At 39.5% G+C, this 18248-nt stretch overlaps 1 protein-coding gene across 2 annotated transcripts in view; it reads left to right on the top strand.

The window, feature by feature from the left end:
* The window catches only part of exoc6b (exocyst complex component 6B), a 96902-nt gene that overhangs the window by 39499 nt on the left and 39155 nt on the right, over window positions 1-18248 (top strand). For both annotated transcript variants that reach the window (XM_057337183.1, XM_057337194.1), the window contains exons 9-16: window positions 5426-5509; window positions 6132-6178; window positions 6658-6778; window positions 6982-7053; window positions 7188-7285; window positions 8193-8298; window positions 9818-9927; window positions 16727-16838. In XM_057337183.1, coding sequence (XP_057193166.1) covers window positions 5426-5509; window positions 6132-6178; window positions 6658-6778; window positions 6982-7053; window positions 7188-7285; window positions 8193-8298; window positions 9818-9927; window positions 16727-16838 — 750 coding nt within the window. The remainder of the gene's footprint in view (window positions 1-5425; window positions 5510-6131; window positions 6179-6657; window positions 6779-6981; window positions 7054-7187; window positions 7286-8192; window positions 8299-9817; window positions 9928-16726; window positions 16839-18248) is intronic.

Consider the following 18248-nt stretch of genomic DNA (forward strand, 5'->3'; position numbering starts at 1 on the left):
AGCTCAGTCTCTTGTGTTACCAAGGCATCGCGTGACGCGTTCGTTACATTCTAAATATTTCCGTTATCAGCCCTGCGGTGGAAAATTAAAGGGGTCATTTTATGCGGCTAAAACGAATATTATTGTTTGCTGTAGATGTATTACAATGTGTATACACGATTTAAGGTTAAAAACGCTGTATTTTCCACATACCGTGCATGTTTGTATCTCCTCTTAGCCCCGCCTCTCTGAAACGCGAGGATATTTTACAAAGCTCATCGCTCTGAAAAGCGAGGTGTGCTATGATTGGCCAGTTCACTACTACGTAGTGATTGGTGGAATACTGCAATTGTGTGACGGAAATGTATCGCCAGTGATACGCCCTGTCTCGTCACGACTCAACAAAGACAATAAACCCTATTATAAACACGACATGTGTTGCTTCTAGTTGGGACATTATTACTGATTATTAGGACTTATGTTGTCTTTTTCACGTTGCGCGCGTGTCTGCATTTGCAGATCACAAACACACGACAAACTCAACTCGCGTTAGTCCGTAACAAAGTCTTTTACAATGAAAATACACTTACAGGCTGTGAATCTGAAGCGCCAGACTGTCCTCGCGGAGTTTTAACCGATGGAATTGCCCCACTTTTTAACAGAAGCTGCCGTGCATGGCCGGTCTTGATCGCTCCCAGATTAGTGAAGCAATCGTCGTTAAAATGCTCTGGACAAACTAGCACTTTTTCATTGTACTTCTCTGGAACAGTGTTGAAAATAAAATGTAACCATTCGTTTTTTGTTGACTCATCTTTTGGCAGAGAAAACAAAGAGGTTTTCTTTTGGCAACGGAACACACAGCGTCTCCACGACATGGCTGCTCTGGCGGCGGTACAATGAGATTTACAAGACCGCCCACATTACTTGCGTGTAGATTTGGGCGGTTTTAGTCAAATCACTCCACAGCTGATGTCAAGTTGTGGGGGTGTGGTTACACGAGGCGTTTCAGGCAGGTCTGGGTGAGCATTCGCTTCTAGATAAAATACATCTTTTGTTTCCGACACTCCTTTAAACCATTTACGTACCGGCTGGCATGGAACGGCACGATGTGGAATGAATAAGCAACTAGAACGATTCGGCGCGATGGTGGAAAAGTGCTCTCTGAGTCTCTGAACAACGTGTGTGTTGCAGGCCCGGATTAAGAATTCAGGGGCCCCTGGGCACAAGTGTCTTGTAGACCCCCCCATACGCACGGGCACACAATAAAGTTTTGAAATAGCCTACATGGTACTACGTGTAGGATCACGTACATCGCTCATTGTGAGGTGACTCACTGGCATTTGCAAGCACACACTGCCTCACCTCTACCTATTAATTCAGTTCTATCAGATTCTTCCATAATTCACACACAAACACACCGGATTAACAAAACTGTTTTTAAGAGAAAATATAAGAACTTTATTCAGATAAATTATAGGACCTTCTTAAGAATATTCTTAAAAGTAATTCTCAAATATTTTCTTATAAACATATTCATTTTTCTAAGAATTAATGGGCAGACTTTGTCAATGATTATACTATAAGAGTAATTTGTCAATTTGATCATTTGTGTAACAAGCACCGCGCGACTCACGTTCTTATGTAAGCGTGTAATGTGTTAAACGGCATTAACGAATATTATAGGTATACTTCTTTAGCCTATATGTTACGAGTCTGTTTAAGTAAACATTTTGCAATGTATTTAAAAGCACTCTGGATTTTCTAATAACGAAGGCAAAAAATTCGGTAAAGTAAGGCAGTTAGACCTGATCAACATTATATCAAAATTCATTATTGGCGAAGAAACACCACCAAATACATGTAAAAAAAATCTTATTTTTTGAGATTTTAAAGACAACCGTGAGGGTATTCTAACTTAGCCTATAGATTATATTTACAGCAATAAAGCCGTTTTCATTTACATATTATCAGTTTCAAAAAGCGGCGATTTTGGCTATATTCTTTCACACAGCCTCTGTCTAGGTAACCATATGCATATTTACAGATGAAATGTGTTCATGTTTATACATTCAAACAGTCGATAACAGTGACAGGTTGTTGGAAACGCTGTTTTGTACTCATTTCATTCAGGAGTCACCTGTCGAATGTGCTGCTTCTTCCTGCCGCTCAGTGAGACGATCCCTCAACGGGGAAAGTGAGTCCTTGCGCTCGCGGGACAGCACAGGCGACATTTTCCCACTGAATGAAAGCTTTATCGGAGGGTCGCTGGATATTTCGCTTTGTGCTTCTCCTGAACAAAAGCTGCTAAAGGGTTTGTAAAAGTTACTATATCAAGAGACAGACTTGCGTACGTTAGAAACACTGTTTTATGCGCACTTGCGTGTGTGCGGGCCAGAGAGGCACACGGCAGAATGAATATAGCGAAAACATTGTTTTGTGAAATGTTCTCCCCCTTTCATGGGCCCCAAGCGCGCATGGGCCCCTGGGCCGGTGCCCATAATGCCCACTGGATAATCCGGCCCTGGTCTGTTGTACCCAGTCCTGCTTGGAGTTCTGATCAGTGTAAACAGAATGATGATGGGCCAGCTGCTGCCACAAACCATGGATAAGGAAAAGGCACAGGCCTCCATCCTACTTCTGTGGTCCAGAGAACCACACCCAGACTCCAGCTATCCAGCACCAGTCTATCCATCACTCTCTGTCTCAGAAGAGATAGGATAGAGGCTGAACTTTTTGGTCTTGCTTAGTTGATCTTGGCTCTGTATTTTATGATAAGTGAATCACAGAGTCAACGGCAGTTAGGGTTAAGAACGTCTGTAAGAGATGGGGCGTTTTAACCGGATTTTGAGTGATGGCGACTGATCCATTAAATTCCCTTTATACCTAGAACAAAGTATGCCTTCTCTACCAGCATCAGCTGATTTACTTATTTAGATGTAATATTTGCATCCTACTTCAGGTCAGGTCTCCTTATTGCTTATCTATTGTTAAAGTCACCATAAAATTAAAATGGAATAAATGTGGAATACTACTAGTGCTTACAAATTATTTATCTGTGTGGGTTATTCTTTTTTTATTCATGTGCCCTCATATAATCTTTTGTCAAAATGTGAAACTTCCCATCGTCCTCCAAATCTGCAAGCATGATTTATGTCTCGGCTCGATGGTGGGACTGACAGTCCAGTGGCCAGGCTTCCAACATCCAATCAAATCTAATTCTTGCTGGTATAAAATAACTTGGACTTCTCAACACAGTTTTAGAGACTGATCTTAAAAGTAAAGTTGCACAAGTCATTCATTATGCCATAAAAACAGCAATGTCAAGTGTTTTCTCACATAACTACTTATTGCAGCTTTTTTGCACTCAACAGAAGTTCTTCCAACAGTTCTATTTTACTATCTTCATTTAGATTTCCACAGAATTTTTCCTTTCTGTCTTCTGTTGTGGGTCAAACCTGAATATCTTTTCAATCCCTACTGTTATTAAAGGTTATTTCTCAGTTATTTGACATTTTCAAACTGTATTCCTCCTCACACATCATTACATCTGGGTGGTCTAGGGGTTGCGTAACCCAGTGGTCAAAGGCCTGGGCTGGTATCTGAAGGTTTGCAGGTTCAAACCCCTCTAGGGACTCAGTGTTGTGGCGTAATAGGTATGCTTTGATGGTCGAACCATCAGCTAAATAACACAAAGTCAAAAAGCAGTACACACCTCTGCTCCAAAATCTGTAAGTGCTGTATTGGGAAAGATATTCCATGACATAGCAACACTATACTGTGATCCAAATATCCAAAAGACCAAACTTGCAGATGGCATTCCATTGAGTGGGCAATCCTAGAATTCTTTCTGACCATGAAACATTTTTTTTTTGTTCTGCAAAAGATAAATACCGTAGCTTTGAGTTAACAGACAAGCCAAGAGAAGTGCCATTTAAACATATATTTAAGAATCATCTCCACCAATACCGATAGCCGATCTGTATCTGTAGATGCCGATAATAATTCCGTGATACTTAGCGGCGATACTTCACCTTAAAATGAAGTGGGAGTCAATGGGGGGCAAAATCTGTCTGGTTATAAGCATTCTTCCAAATGTCTTTCTCTGTGTTCATCAGAAAAAAATAAATGTATACAGATTTGGAACAACTCGAAGGTGAGTAAATGATGACAGAATTTTCATTTTTGGGTGAAGTATCACTTTAAATGATAATTTCTTAACTTTCTGAATGTTATTAATTCATATAATGACTATTAATATTGAACATCAAACTGGTGATGTTTCTTAACATTTTCTAAATACAGGGCACAAATTCATTGCATTTTCCTGTCCTCTTTTGATTGTCAGGATATATCGGCCCTGATCATCGGTTGTTCGGTTTGTATTTATCACTTATTGGCCAATATATCGATGCATCTCTAATACTAAAAGAATGAGTGAGTAAAAAAATAAACTTGTGCATTGAGTCTCTGAGGCGAGTGAGTACCACTTTCTGTTAGATGTGAAGTGATAGTGTGATCAAGCCTGTGTACTGTCTTTGTAAAAGAAACACAGTCACTTGATTAAATTGAGAGGCAATGAAAGTAGTGATAAGCTCCAACCATACTGCCTCTGTTTTCTGTCTTTATTCCTGTGTCTCTGTTAGAGCATGTTATCGTTTCTGCGCTCTGCTCTGTTGGTGACTTGGTGTCATGACCTTACAGACTTTGATAACAGTTCGTGTAAGATAGGCAGCGGGCAGGCCCTGCACTTGGGGAAAAGGATCAAGTCTTTAAGTGGTGAATGAGCGCTTTTGTTTTTAAACCACAGTCCTTTGGTGCATTGTGGTATGAGTTTCGTTATGAGATTAGAAAAGAACTCAACTGATATGTGCTTATTTGAAACTTGACTCTACTGTTTCTGACATCAACTGGAGAGAGAAGAGCTCCTCTCAATCACTACTCTGGTTCTGCACGACTTATTCTATGTCTTAAAGGGACAGTTCACCCCAAAATAAAAATTCTGTCATCATTTAATCACCTCCGAGTTAAATCTGTATAAATTTCTTTGTTTGGTTGAACACCGAGAAAGATATTTGGACGAGTGCTTGTAACCAAACAGTTCATGGACCCCATTGACTAGCATAGTAGGAAAAATTACTTGATCATTTTGTTCTGTTGTACACAAAAGAAGATATTTTGAAGAATGTAGGGCAGCAAACAGTTCTGGGGCACTTTTGACTACCATTGTAATATTTCCTACTATGGTAGTCAGTGGGGTCCAAGAACTGTTTTGGTTACAAGCATTCTACCAAATATCTTTCTCGGTGTTCAACCAAACCAAGAAATTTATACAATGCGTAATTCAAGAAAGAATTTTCATTTTTGGGTGAACTATCCCTTTAAAGGACACTTATTAGGGTTTGTTGCCATAGTAACAGTCTCCGTTTCATTCATCTGCTGTACCCAGGGTGCCAGGGACACGTTTGAAAACTACTACAGGAAGCAGAGACGGAAACAGGCCCGACTAGTACTGCAGCCCCACTCGAACATGGTATGATCTCAGATTGCACTGTCTCTGTTGACTTTTTGTTTTAGATGTAGCTTTTTTTACACATATAATCAAGTTCTAAAGTGTAACGTTTGATTCAGTTTTAATGTTCTGCTGATTGTATTTTGTTAACATTTTTGAAGTGCTTCTGAGACCAGGGTTATTTACTTCCTGCAAAATGGTCTATACCATCTAGTCATTCTCAATGCACCAGCCTCCCTCAATACATAAAATAAAATGTTACTGTACTGTCACGTTATTTTGCTAATTTCTTACCACCATATGTTTTGTAATTGCTGTGTGCAAATTGTAACGTTTTTTTACACCTTATACAAAGTTACTATATGCATTATGTTTATAGTAAGTGTTGAGGTCATTTATTTAATGAAATTGTTTATTAAATGTTATTTCACCAGCTCTGTGACTTAATTTGAATAGGTAACATTCTTTCTTAGAAATATTTAATTCCAAAGCAAATCTAATGTAGACTTTTTAGGGAAATATTTTAGGTGTAAATCTGTTGGAAATTGTTGATGGTTCCATGAAAACATATAATAAGAGTATAATGGCAGACTGCTCATTTGACTAATGTTCATAAACTCTCCTTTCCTTGGGTGGTCTCCAGCATGAAACATTAGAGGGGTACAGGCGCTACTTCAATCAAATTGTCGGGTAAGTGCAGTGTGCATTTTGTTTGAAATGGCAAAATTAACCGAAAATCAATTATACTGTACATGCTTGTAACATATGTTTTAATAAAGGGGAGAATTAAAACAGCCGAATCCATTCCTGGCTCAGGTCAGACTCTCCCATTACCCAAACACCACCCTTCCTCCGGCCCTTTCCTAAATCTCCATCCCACTGCTGCCGAAAAACCGTCTGGGCTTTAAAATTTATGATTTTGGGGATGTGTAGTGGCAGATGGGTGTTATTCCGAGTGTCTGGATGGGAATGTGGGGAAGGCTGGTGTCTGGAATAGAGGCTTTTATAAACATCCTGAGTGGCACAAGGATGGCTCAGGGTACTCCCGCAGTGGGATGTCAGGGATTGTTTGCTAGGCTCCTCTTATGGACTCAGAACTGGCAAAGCTCATTGTGCCTGTTTGGCATATTTTCATACTAATCTCTCATATTAATCGTTTTTTCTTGTAGTTTCTTTGTAGTGGAGGACCATATTTTGCACACCACACAGGGTCTGGTTAACAGGGCTTACGTGGAGGAATTGTGGGAGCTGGCCCTGTCCAAGACCATTGCAGCCTTGCGCACCCATTCAGTATGTCTGTTCACTATTCGCTCAACATGCTCATTTCACTAGCAATTGCAAGACACCAATAACAACTGTCAGATATATCAAATATACTTTTCGGAAATGGTAAAACCAATGTTAAAAATGCTATTTTTTAGGTTATGTATTTGTCACGCATCTCATACATCACACCTGTGGTCCTGCTGTAATCCATCTCTCTCTGTCTCTAGTCCTATTGTACTGACCCAGACCTGATTCTGGATTTGAAGAACCTCATAGTGCTTTTTGCAGACACGCTGCAGGTGAGTTGGTGTATTGCCTGACCATCAGGACTGCTGTTGTTTTTGGCCCGAACAAAACCACTTTTACTTATTGACCAAAAAATTAATTGTAAATTTAAAAAAGATGTTTCACTTCTCCTTTTCTCTTTCTGCAGGGTTATGGTTTCCCAGTAAACCAGTTGTTTGACATGTTGCTGGAGATGAGAGATCAGTATGGGGAGATCCTGCTAAAGAAGTGGAATCAGTCTTTTAGGTGCTCCCTCTCTGTTTTCTTCATCTCTGTATCTGTTTGTCACCAGAGAAACGATAATGATGATTTGGTTGTCAGTTTACTAAATCCATACTGCTGGAATTATTTCCAAATATAAGAAATGTTCAACTTAAATCAGATTTCTGTACATGATTTGTTGTGCTGTATAATTCGATACTTGGCTACGAAAAATTTCAAAAAAGTAAGCTATGTGGTGGTTTATATAGCATTTCAGGAAGTTGCCTGAATCTGATGTCTGTGGTATCCTGAGATGTTGAAGCTGTGGATTGAAGGATTTACAACAGTTGAAGGACAGGGAAATGTTATCAGGCCAAACTATATAAAATCACTGATCAAATTCCCCCCGTATGACTAAATCATATTGCTTGAAAGATAAACATTTTCTTCTCTTTTGTCCTGGGATCCCTTTAAAATGCATTTAATACAATGTTGATACAGCAGAAATGTCAATTCATTAATAAAAATACTTTAAAGCTCCTCTCAGGAGGATAGTTTGAGATCAAGATTCAAGACTTCTTCGTCTTGAATCTTGATCTCAAATGAGATGGAAAGGTTGTCACAACCTTGTTTGAAGTCTCTTTCGTTCCATGTCAGAGACACTTGACTCATTCAATGGAGGGAAGAGGATTTGGAGTCTATAATTGCCTCAATAATTCATTGCTTTGAGAACACGGGCATTCACAAAGATGCGTTCTGTGTGTGTATTTGCTGCACAGACACACTGCTCATGGTTCCAGGGAATGTTTTTTAGATCATTTAGTCGTTTTAAATATACCGCCGCTATTGCCCTTGGGTTTATGAGCGATTCATCTGTGAAGTCAGTTCAGTTCAGTCACTGTCTTTCTCATTGAACAAAACTGACATGACACCCACTTATTCTGTTGATTAGGCAAATCTTGGATCAAGACAACTATAGCCCCATACCTGTGGCGACCCCAGAGGAGTACCAGCGAATCACAGGCCAATTCCCCTTCCAGGATCCCGAACTTGACAACGTGAGCATCAGACCCATAAGAAAGCTTTTATCTCAAAGACTTTCTCATGGGTTGCATCAGTTGCACATCCTACAGTCCCTCACATAGGCACAAATGTTCAAGAAGTTGATTACTAACATGCGCATCCACGGAGGTGCTTGAACGAAACCATGCGTTTAATTTCTTTCATTGACGTCAACAAGAATTGCAGCCCAATACTGTTACAGTAATCAAAGGAGGTTAGCTATCTTAGTACTTACAGCTGTTTTATCATGCAGTTTGTATGCTCTTTGTTCTTTATTTTAAAGGAATTTCGGCTTTGCTGGTGGCAAACTGTCTGTTACCAAAGAAAATGCAAGAAATCTTGTGTTTTAATATGGATTAAAGTGGATTTAACTTGGAAGAGCTGGAAATTTTAATTCAAAGTTAAATTCACTCAAGTTTTCAATACACATTACTATTTTTAGGGCAACCGGTTTGCTTAAATAAAATCGTAAAATCATAAAACGTTAAATATATTAACTCTTATTACACGGCTCTTTGGAATGCTTGATTCTGATTGGCCAGTCGTGACATTTGCAGGTTCGTTATTCCCAGATTACAACCTCTCAAAACTAATAACACACGGTAACCCGGATGCAGCAAATGACAGGTTTTTTTACAAATTAAATATAAATATGTCTTTTAATAACATATGACATTATATTTACAAATGATTGAACCAAATTGCCTGTTTGTGACATTTGAACGTCGTTTCTTACCTTAAAACCAAAAGTAAACCTCTTTTCCTCGCGGAAGGTCTGCATTCGGTAAAAATAAGATAATAAAATATTTCAAATTCACATTTCATGTCCAGTTTTTTCTCATGTGTAATAAGCAGGAACATGTACAAGCAGTCTGCTGTTATCGCGAAATAAGCCCCTTCAGTGTGATACAAGACCCTCCTCTTCGCGTCGGGTCCTGATCACACTGTCGGGGTTTATTTCTGCGATAACAACCGGCTGCCTGTACATTATCCCTTACTCACTATAGTGGAAAGCTATTCAAAAAGCCATTTATTTTATTTGCATGGGATTTGATGGCATAGCTGCACATCAGCCACTACAGAAGTTATCATAGTTATCATAATAATGCATTTAAAGGTTAACATTATGTTGGTCACACAACTAATAGTCCACCTTAAATATGATTTAATATATATAGATTAATTTAATTTAATAATATTAATAAACATATTTATTTATAAATATATTTAAGATATTTCAAATATTATGTTATCAAAATAATTATACTGTAAACTCAGCTTTACAACACAAATGTTGAAATGCAATATTTTTTATTTTTGTCTGTAACCTTCTGGACAACTGGCTGCATACTGTTTCAGTGTAGGTGCTAATGGAATTTTGCTGCTGTTGATAGAGCCATACTTGTTTTTACCTGCACCATTCCTTCATGGTGTGCGAAACAGTTGTTGGTGAAAAAAACACAGCACCCTTGTAAAGCTTTGTGCATTTACCAGGATAATTCTTCTTTTACACAGATGCCTTTGCCGAAGAAGCTGCCATTTTCTGAATTTGTGCCTAAAGTATATTCACAGCTCAAAGAATTCATCTATGCCTGCTTGAAATACTCAGAGGACTTGCACCTTAGGTAAGTGTGTGCATTTAGTACTAGGAACCATCCTTTAAGCTGTTTTACACCTGCATACATAATCCTTGTGTCCAAATGTCCTCATTAGCAAATAATGCCGCCTGAATGCCAGTCTGCCTATTTGTTGTTTTTTTACCTTTCATTTTTCTGTTATGAAATCACTAAACCCACCCCATTGTCTAAGTCAATCCCCCAGAGAAGCCGCAAGTTCCATCGGCACCAAACAGTTTCTGTGTGTTTTCCTAATTAATTGCATGCTCTGTGCTAGTGGTTGTTTTTTCAAGGAATTTTTCTCTGTGTTGACTGATCTCTGGTCAATTTATGAGTTCTAAGAATTACTGATGAGGTTGCCAGATGCTCTGAACTGTTTAGTGTGGCCTACTCTTAATCTGCAGACTGTTGGACAGCATAAACGGCTCTTTGAAATGGTGTCTCGGTATGATCTCCCTTTATGATATTTCTCAGAAGAGAAGTCCGTTTCGTATGGGTAGAAATCAAACAGTTGTGAAAACTGCAATTTTGTCTTTCCCAATAAACAAGCGATATTATGTCGGCATCTAAGGACCTGTTAAGCAACCTGTTATATTAAGTTGGTGTTTTTGAAAAGTGTAGACAGACTCGAACTGTCTTTGGTCACATCATTGATCACATACTTTGGAGACCAGATGTTAGAGTTTATCAATTCTTATTAAACTCGCAACATGTTATTCGATATAAACAATCTGTGTAATAAAGATCATGATAAATTCAAAACCTGGGTCATTTCTGCTTGAGATTGAACTTTCAACCTTCGTTTTAACGCCCTCATCCCTAACCATTACTCTACCACCCAGCCCAGACACGTAGTGTTGCGATCTGATATCTTACCCGTCTCCTAATCTCCTAAACGGAACAGTAGGTCACGGGGTCGGGCCTAAAGGTCACTGTCTTGTGCTGCTATCGCTGGCATTTCCGTCTGGGGGAAAGGCACAGCCTTCTGATTAAGCTGTTTACCAAGACGTCTCCTTCCACATGCAATCGTTTGATGTTGCCTGTCTCTGGCTCTTTCTTTGAGCGCCCCGTCAGGTCTGGTTATTTTAGAAGCGGATCTTTCCTCCGGGCATCCTAATCCTCGTGTGCGTGTTTATGTGGTTTTTGGGCGTGTCACGCCTTATGGGTTCACTGAGGAAATTTGGGAGCATGCTTTGGGACGGAAAACACATATAAACCTAAATCCTACCAAATTACTTCTCCATTATCATCATCATTAGTGATTTCTTATGTTTGAGACACCGTCTAGCCGACCAGACACTCTTAACACTGTCGCCTGCAGATGATGCCCATGATAATAGAATGTACTTGAACATAGTTCTCAGATCTTTGGCTTAAATTCAAGGGAATGATTGCCCTGTTCTGGACTACCTGCGCATTGTGTTAGGAAATACATTCCAAAATCACTGCAATATTTACTTTAAATGGGCAATTTGAGTGTTATGCATGTGACATTTTTATTCAAAACTTGAAATATAAATTCTCAAAGAATGTATTTATTAGGGATATATCGAACCATCTGTTTTTATTTTACTAAACCCCTGATTCAGACATCAGAAAAATACCAGTCTATGCACAAGTTTTCAATTTTAAAGGAGGGATAAAATAATGTGTTATGGATGTAACATTTTTTAGGATTCTGCAAATTAAAATGTGCAAACCAGAAGCAATGATACACAACAAATGGAGAAGGGATGACTCTTCATGGAACATGAAATAGTTTTTATATTTAAACTTTTTTTGTGCCAATTTATGAAGAATGTTATGGATGTGACAATTCCGTTATGGATGTGACTGACAATTCACTTACCTGACTATGGAAAACTGTTTGAAAAAATACTTTAAACCACCAAATATTGACATCAGACCTAACAGTATGGTGAATCTTAAGTTAGATATTCCAATTCAATTTCGTACTTGATGTAGATGTGTTATGTCTTTTATATCAATCCTCTGTCTTCTCACATTGTAAATTCTTGCACTAATAAATGCTATAATATTGTGACAATGAATAGCAAGTTGTACATTATCCCTCACATAGTACATGTATGTGGTATAATGTGTAAAAATAGGCCTTGGGAATGATGAGCCATTTTAGATTTCAGATTTGTAGTTTAATAGTCAGTGCCATGTATAACTGTGTGTTGTATACTAAATTTGCATTAAAGTTTGCGTTTATACAGAAGTTGTCTCACTTCTTATGGGACTTCAAGCCAATACTTTGGCTACTCACTGCCTCCTTTTATATCCACCACGTCCTTTGTGGTTTACGGAACGTGGTCGATCCCAACGCTCGTGTCAAGTAAAATTCAAAAATAAACATTTGACCCCTCTTGGCTGTACTCTGAGCAGTCCGAGCCTCAGTGTGTGGGGTCCAAGGGTTCCAGATCCAGCCAAAACCCTCCTTTTCCACGGCTAATTTAAGAACACTGTCAAATAAGGGCTCGGCTGGCTGGATTTTTGCGTATTTGACATTTGTAAAAATGGATCCTTATTAGCACGAGTGTTATTGAGTATGGGGAAAAGAGGTGGCCAGATGGCGTTCAAACCAGAGTTCTCGGATGACAGCAGGGTCAGAATGCTGGTTATTGTGTGTAGGGTATGTATGAAGGGGGGTGGGCAAAATACCTGTTGCTGTTGGAAACGGAAATCTATGATTGACACACTAAAGCAGCAAAGGAACAGGTCTGCATACTACTCAGGCTAGTACACCGGAGGCAATTAGTCTTTGTGGTCTCCTTCCACTAATATTGAGATGAGATGTGGTTTGAGAGAGAGGGAAGGGGTCCATGTGCAGGTGCTCGGAGACCAGACATGAGGAATGTCTCGGACTCCTTCACTGAACGTCCAGTAAACTTTAGCCCTTCCTTACAAGACCTCATGTTCCAAATTGACCAAATCAGGCAGCTAACCTGAAGATACATTTGAGTTAACATTACAATTTTGTTTGTGATGGTTAAATAACAGATGTTATCAGCTTTGCTCCAAGGTGATGTTTGATTTCTTATTTGCGTCTCCTGTTTTGTGTTCGGGGTTTTGAATCAAGTCTTGTCCCTCTCTATGTTTTTGTAAAGCTGCCCTCCCCATTTTTCAGTGAATAAGTGTGAGAGAAAATGCCAGTATAACGTCTGTTTTTAATCAGACCCCAATTTCTCTGTCTTTTTTGTAGCCCTTCCCCCTTTATGATGAGGAATAGCCAGAGGCTTTGAATTCATCCAAACATGCAGTCAGTTTCCAGATAGCTCATCACAAAAGACCAATTGTTGCCTTGCCTTGGTACTCGATAGATTCCCTCTGTCCTCATTTCAAAGACGGTCCTTTTTCACACTTGATTCACACTGAGGTTTAACACTATATAGCATTGTCTTGAAAACATTTCCATAATGTTTCTTCACGAGATCAGACTTGTGTTATAGAACATAGTTCGACAGACAAGGGTAAGCTGAAAACCAAAACCTCAAGTCATTGTATGATTTCTCAACAATGTAACACTGAATACTGCACAGCGACCTTGGGGTCGGACTGTGGGTGCGAGTGTATTTATCATTATATTCGTCTGTATGCTTCTACTTACTGTATGCACATGGACCTGTTTGAATTTATTAGAATTAATTTGTGCCTGTCTTTTTATTTTGTCCTCCATCTCTTGATCAGTTCAGTTTCCCTTTTGCCAAGTTAGCAGAGGGAGCGCACAGATTTTCCCCCCCGCTGAGAAGAGGAACGTTTTTAAATTCCTTCTCAGCCTTTCTCAACACAATGAGAGACGATTTAGTAATTTGCGAGGAATGTGTTTGTTGCCCGGATTGAGGGAGAACTGCTATTGCACCCTGGGCCTTGGCTCGCATTGACTGACACATTTGAGACTTATTGTCCCTTTTTCTTTTAACTCTCTTTTTAATCATTTGTGAACAATTCGGTGGGGTGGACGTAGAGGACGATGCAGCTGCAGTCACACTAATGAGCACGGGACCACTGGTCGACAAAATTAGCCTCCTTTCTTTGCCCACCCCCATCGTTCGTCAATAAGACATAAGAGAAGAGCAAAGACACATGATATCCCCCTTTTCCCTCATGTTAAGTTAAACTGTGTATTTGTGTGTGGTTGGTCTCTGGTTTTCGATCATGCATCGCTGAAACCCAGAGAATGTGATTATTGGGCTCTGAGGAGCGGAGTGAAGTCCTTTAGTCCCTGTCTGTGTGGATATACTGTAAGTGTTCATGTGTGTATACGTCGGCATCTTGCTCTGTTTTTGGTTCCACTTTGAAATGCTTCTCACTCAGAGGAGGTGGGGTAATAAGCCTGAGATTAGAGCACATAGGACACTTCGTGCTTCAGACGGTGCTTATGTAAGTCTGGCCCACAAAAGCATTGTTTCTGATTCTGCTTTCCATATGTTGGGTCTGAAAGACGTTCAGCTGCACCTGTTTCGTAACAGGGATCCTATGCCTTTTATTGGGCAATTCTCCCTGAGAAGCACGGCAAGGCGAAAGAAAGAGCCCGCCAACGCGCCAACCGAGACCCGCTTACCATCAAGATTGGCTGCGCTGTGGGCCTGCAGCTGCAGCTGAGCTTGTTACTCTTGCGATAGTGAAGTTTAGGTGTAACTGTTTGTTCACGGCATTTCAGTGATGGATGTTATATAAACGGTGTAACATGCTGTGTTTCGGCGCCACCTAGTTGTCCGAAGTTACGAAAAATGGCTATTTTTGCTTATAACTTCCAAACAGTTTGTCCAAAAATCAAAAAATTGGTCTCATGCAGAGTCGAACGATGTCCAGTCTTCCCATGTCGGCCATTTTGGGCGTCGGCGATATTGAAAAATTTAGTAAAATGCTGTATTTTAGGAACGCATTAGCGTATCGTTAGGAAATTCTGTATGGGTCATCAGCACCATGCCCTGAGAGAGCCCGTAAAGTTTCGGACCTAGTGGTCAGGAAATATATTTACAGGCCTTTGACTTTGTCTGCGGTTGACAGATTTTCTTGGGAGTTTCTGACTTGGATTTCTGAATCCTTGCAGAGTCCAACAATACTAAACATGCCAGGTTTCACCTTATTGTTTGGCCTGTAGTGTGATTTAGCGCAAAAAAAAAACAATCGTAAATAACTTTACAACCGTTACTCCGATCGAGACGAAACTAGCATAGGAAAAACAGAACATTTTGTGGTTTATGATACGTCACATGCCAAATGTCAAAATTTCCATGGTAAGTGGCCGAAAAATGCAAAGAAAGTTTGGCTCGTGTTATTTTTTTTGCTTTTCTGAGTGTATATGCTTATAACTTCTAAACGAAATGAGATATATTCACCAAACTTTACACGTTGATTTATGGACACAGTCTGACAACACACATAAAAGGTGGTGGGCTGCGCCACCTAGTGGCCTTATAATTAAACAAACGTTACTGATTCTGATTGACTTCAACATTGACACTGCAAAACTTTGTGTATTGGCACGAAAGTTTGTACATATCATCATTGGCAAATCTTGTTCGGCCCAGAGAAATTTGGTGACAGTGCCACCTAATGGTCAAAAGTTATAAGCAATTTTCTGGTGTGCTAACTGCCTTTCCCTGTTTTTAAACTTGGTTTTCAAAATGTGATAATCTGACATGCCCAAAATATTTCCCCGGTCTGCCATTGTGGGCGTTGCCCATTTGGAATTTTGTCGTAAAATGCAGTATTTTAGAAACGCAATGGCGAATCCCTACGAATCTTGGTAGGGTTCATCAAGGTCATGTTCTGAGAGGACCTGTAAAGTTATAGGCCAGTTCCCCCTAGTGGTCAAGAGATCTAACAAAATTTGGTTGTGAGTTCGATCCCAGGGAACACACACTGATTAAAAAAAGACATGTATAGACTAAATGCACTGTAAGTCGCTTTGGATAAAAGCGTCTGCCAAATGCATAAATGTAAATGTAAAGTTGTCATATTCCACCATACTTCCTGTCTGTCATATTGAATTATATAAAAACATACTTTTTCGAACTCCTTCTACAAAAGCTGTCTGGTTTGCACAGAATTTTGTATACTGTATAGCTTCTAGAGACACCCATAAACAAAGTTAATAAAAGCTTTTTGATTGATCAAATGGTTCTCATATACAGCCTCAACAAAATCAAGACGAGCACACCAAAGGGTCATTTGGCTGTGTCTTCGCGACACTTTTGTGTATTGACACGAAACTTGGTATGCATCATCACTGGCACATCTTGTTCCCCTCACACAAGTTTGGTGAAAAAGTTATAAGCAGTTATATTGTGCTCTTTATGCTTTTACATATCTGCTGTGCAGAAACTAATAATCAGAAATGTCCACATGTATTTCCCTTTGTGCCCTTGTAGGGCTTGACCCCTTAATTGCTGCTTGTAGCTATATGTGTTATTTGTAGTCAACCAGGATGGAAATTTAAAGTTCACTCAAAAATCATGTCATTTTAAACCTGTATGACTTTTTTTCTCCAGAACACAAAAGAAGATATTTTGAAAAACGTAGATAACCAAACAACTTTAGCCCCCACTGACTTCCATTGTATGCACACAAATTCATTTGGCAAAATATTTTCTTTTTTTTTGAAGGTTTTGACTGACATAAGTGTGAATGAATAATGACAAAATTTTATTTTGGGTTTATTTTGGGTGAAGTATTGTTTTAGCAATGAGTATGTTATCACAAAGTGTCTAAAGCATCTTGAAGTACAAGAAATGGAATGCTTTTCTGTTCAAAAAGAAGACATTTCTGATCTAACAGCATACACTTTCTTGTTTAGCTCGACAGAAATTGATGACATGATCCGTAAATCTACAAACCTGCTGCTCACACGAACCCTCAGTCACTGTCTACAGTATGCCACAAAGAAGAAGAACGTAGGACTGGCGGAGGTGAGAATCTTTGTTATTTTCCTTCAATATACAGTCGCAGAAAAAATGTTAAGACCATTGCAAATTTTCATTTAATATGCATTTAGATGTATTGTGGCCATTCCAGTCCAGTGTCTTTTGTATTTCAACAACATTAAATCTCAGGAGTGACAAAGTCATCCAACAGCAATGTGAAAGACTGACATCATGACAAGACGCATGAAAACTGTGATAAAACTTGAGGTTATCACATGAAAAGATATTTTAAAATTTTTTTTAAGTACATGTACAAATATTACTGTTGTATTGTTTAAAAGTGAACATGAGCTTGTTTACTTTGCAGGATTTGAGGTCTGAAAAATACAGAGCATCTTTTGTGTTCTTTTGACCTGTTTCTCCAGTTTTCATTGTCTGCAAATGTATGCAAAGAGAAACCATGTTTTTATTTCAAATTTTGTAGAAATATTGTTAGTACTGTAGTTCACAAAATAAAACAAATGATCATTTGACCTAAACACATACCTACAAATAGTACATTTTAAAATTAGATAAAAACTGATTTGGTCTTTTTTTTCGTGCGTGTATGTGTCTGGTTTACTCCCATCCTTGTTTTTCATCAAGATGCTCAGTGAGTGAGCTGCCTACTGAGTGCACTGAAAAGTGTTCTAAACTAATCTGACCTTTGCACTATATAGTCTCTCGATGCCTTATATCTAGGTAATTCTTCACACCTCTTAAATAGACTCCTTTAAACTGTCATTCTTTTCTTCATCCCTACTTCATTTTGGCTGCCCGTGTTTCTTGCACAAGTTTGTTAAGTCTGTTCTCTGCTCTGCTGATCTAGAGATGGGCGCTACTGTTGCAGCAAGGCCTGTTAATATCATCTTAAGTTCAGTTCATTCAGATGGCTGACACTGAACCAAAGGCTTTAATGTTGGTATTACTTTGTTAGCTGTGCAGCATAGCCTGTACACACACAGTCAGGCACCAGATCAGATATCACGCTCCTTTCCTCCCCTTCTCCTGCCCCGGATCTGGCAGAGGTGCGGAAGTGTGACCCGGGCTCTGCGCCGGGCTTCCCTCCCTGCATGGTGCACCATGAGGGAAGAGAGCAGGTGGGAGGGAACCAAGGGTCCAAGCTAAAGGTCTGGGCTCAATTAGCACCCATGTGCCTCAGTGCCTTACTGCTGACAGCTCTGGCCTGCCTGTGGACCTCGAAATGTGCACCACAGACTAACTGACTGAACGTAGAGCAGCTCCAGGTCTGCTTTCCACAGACAGACCCTCTCTGTCCCTTTAAACATACCCTCAACTTCCTCTCTGTACCCTTTCCCCTTTGGAATTGCTCCCATTTGGCATGTTTGCCGGTTGTTATTACTCATACCTCCAGAATCTTTGCTCTAATGCACTGTTTTACTCTGTGATTAGGGT

Source organism: Triplophysa rosa, linkage group LG1, assembly GCF_024868665.1.
Source record: "Triplophysa rosa linkage group LG1, Trosa_1v2, whole genome shotgun sequence".
Taxonomy (NCBI): domain Eukaryota; kingdom Metazoa; phylum Chordata; class Actinopteri; order Cypriniformes; family Nemacheilidae; genus Triplophysa; species Triplophysa rosa.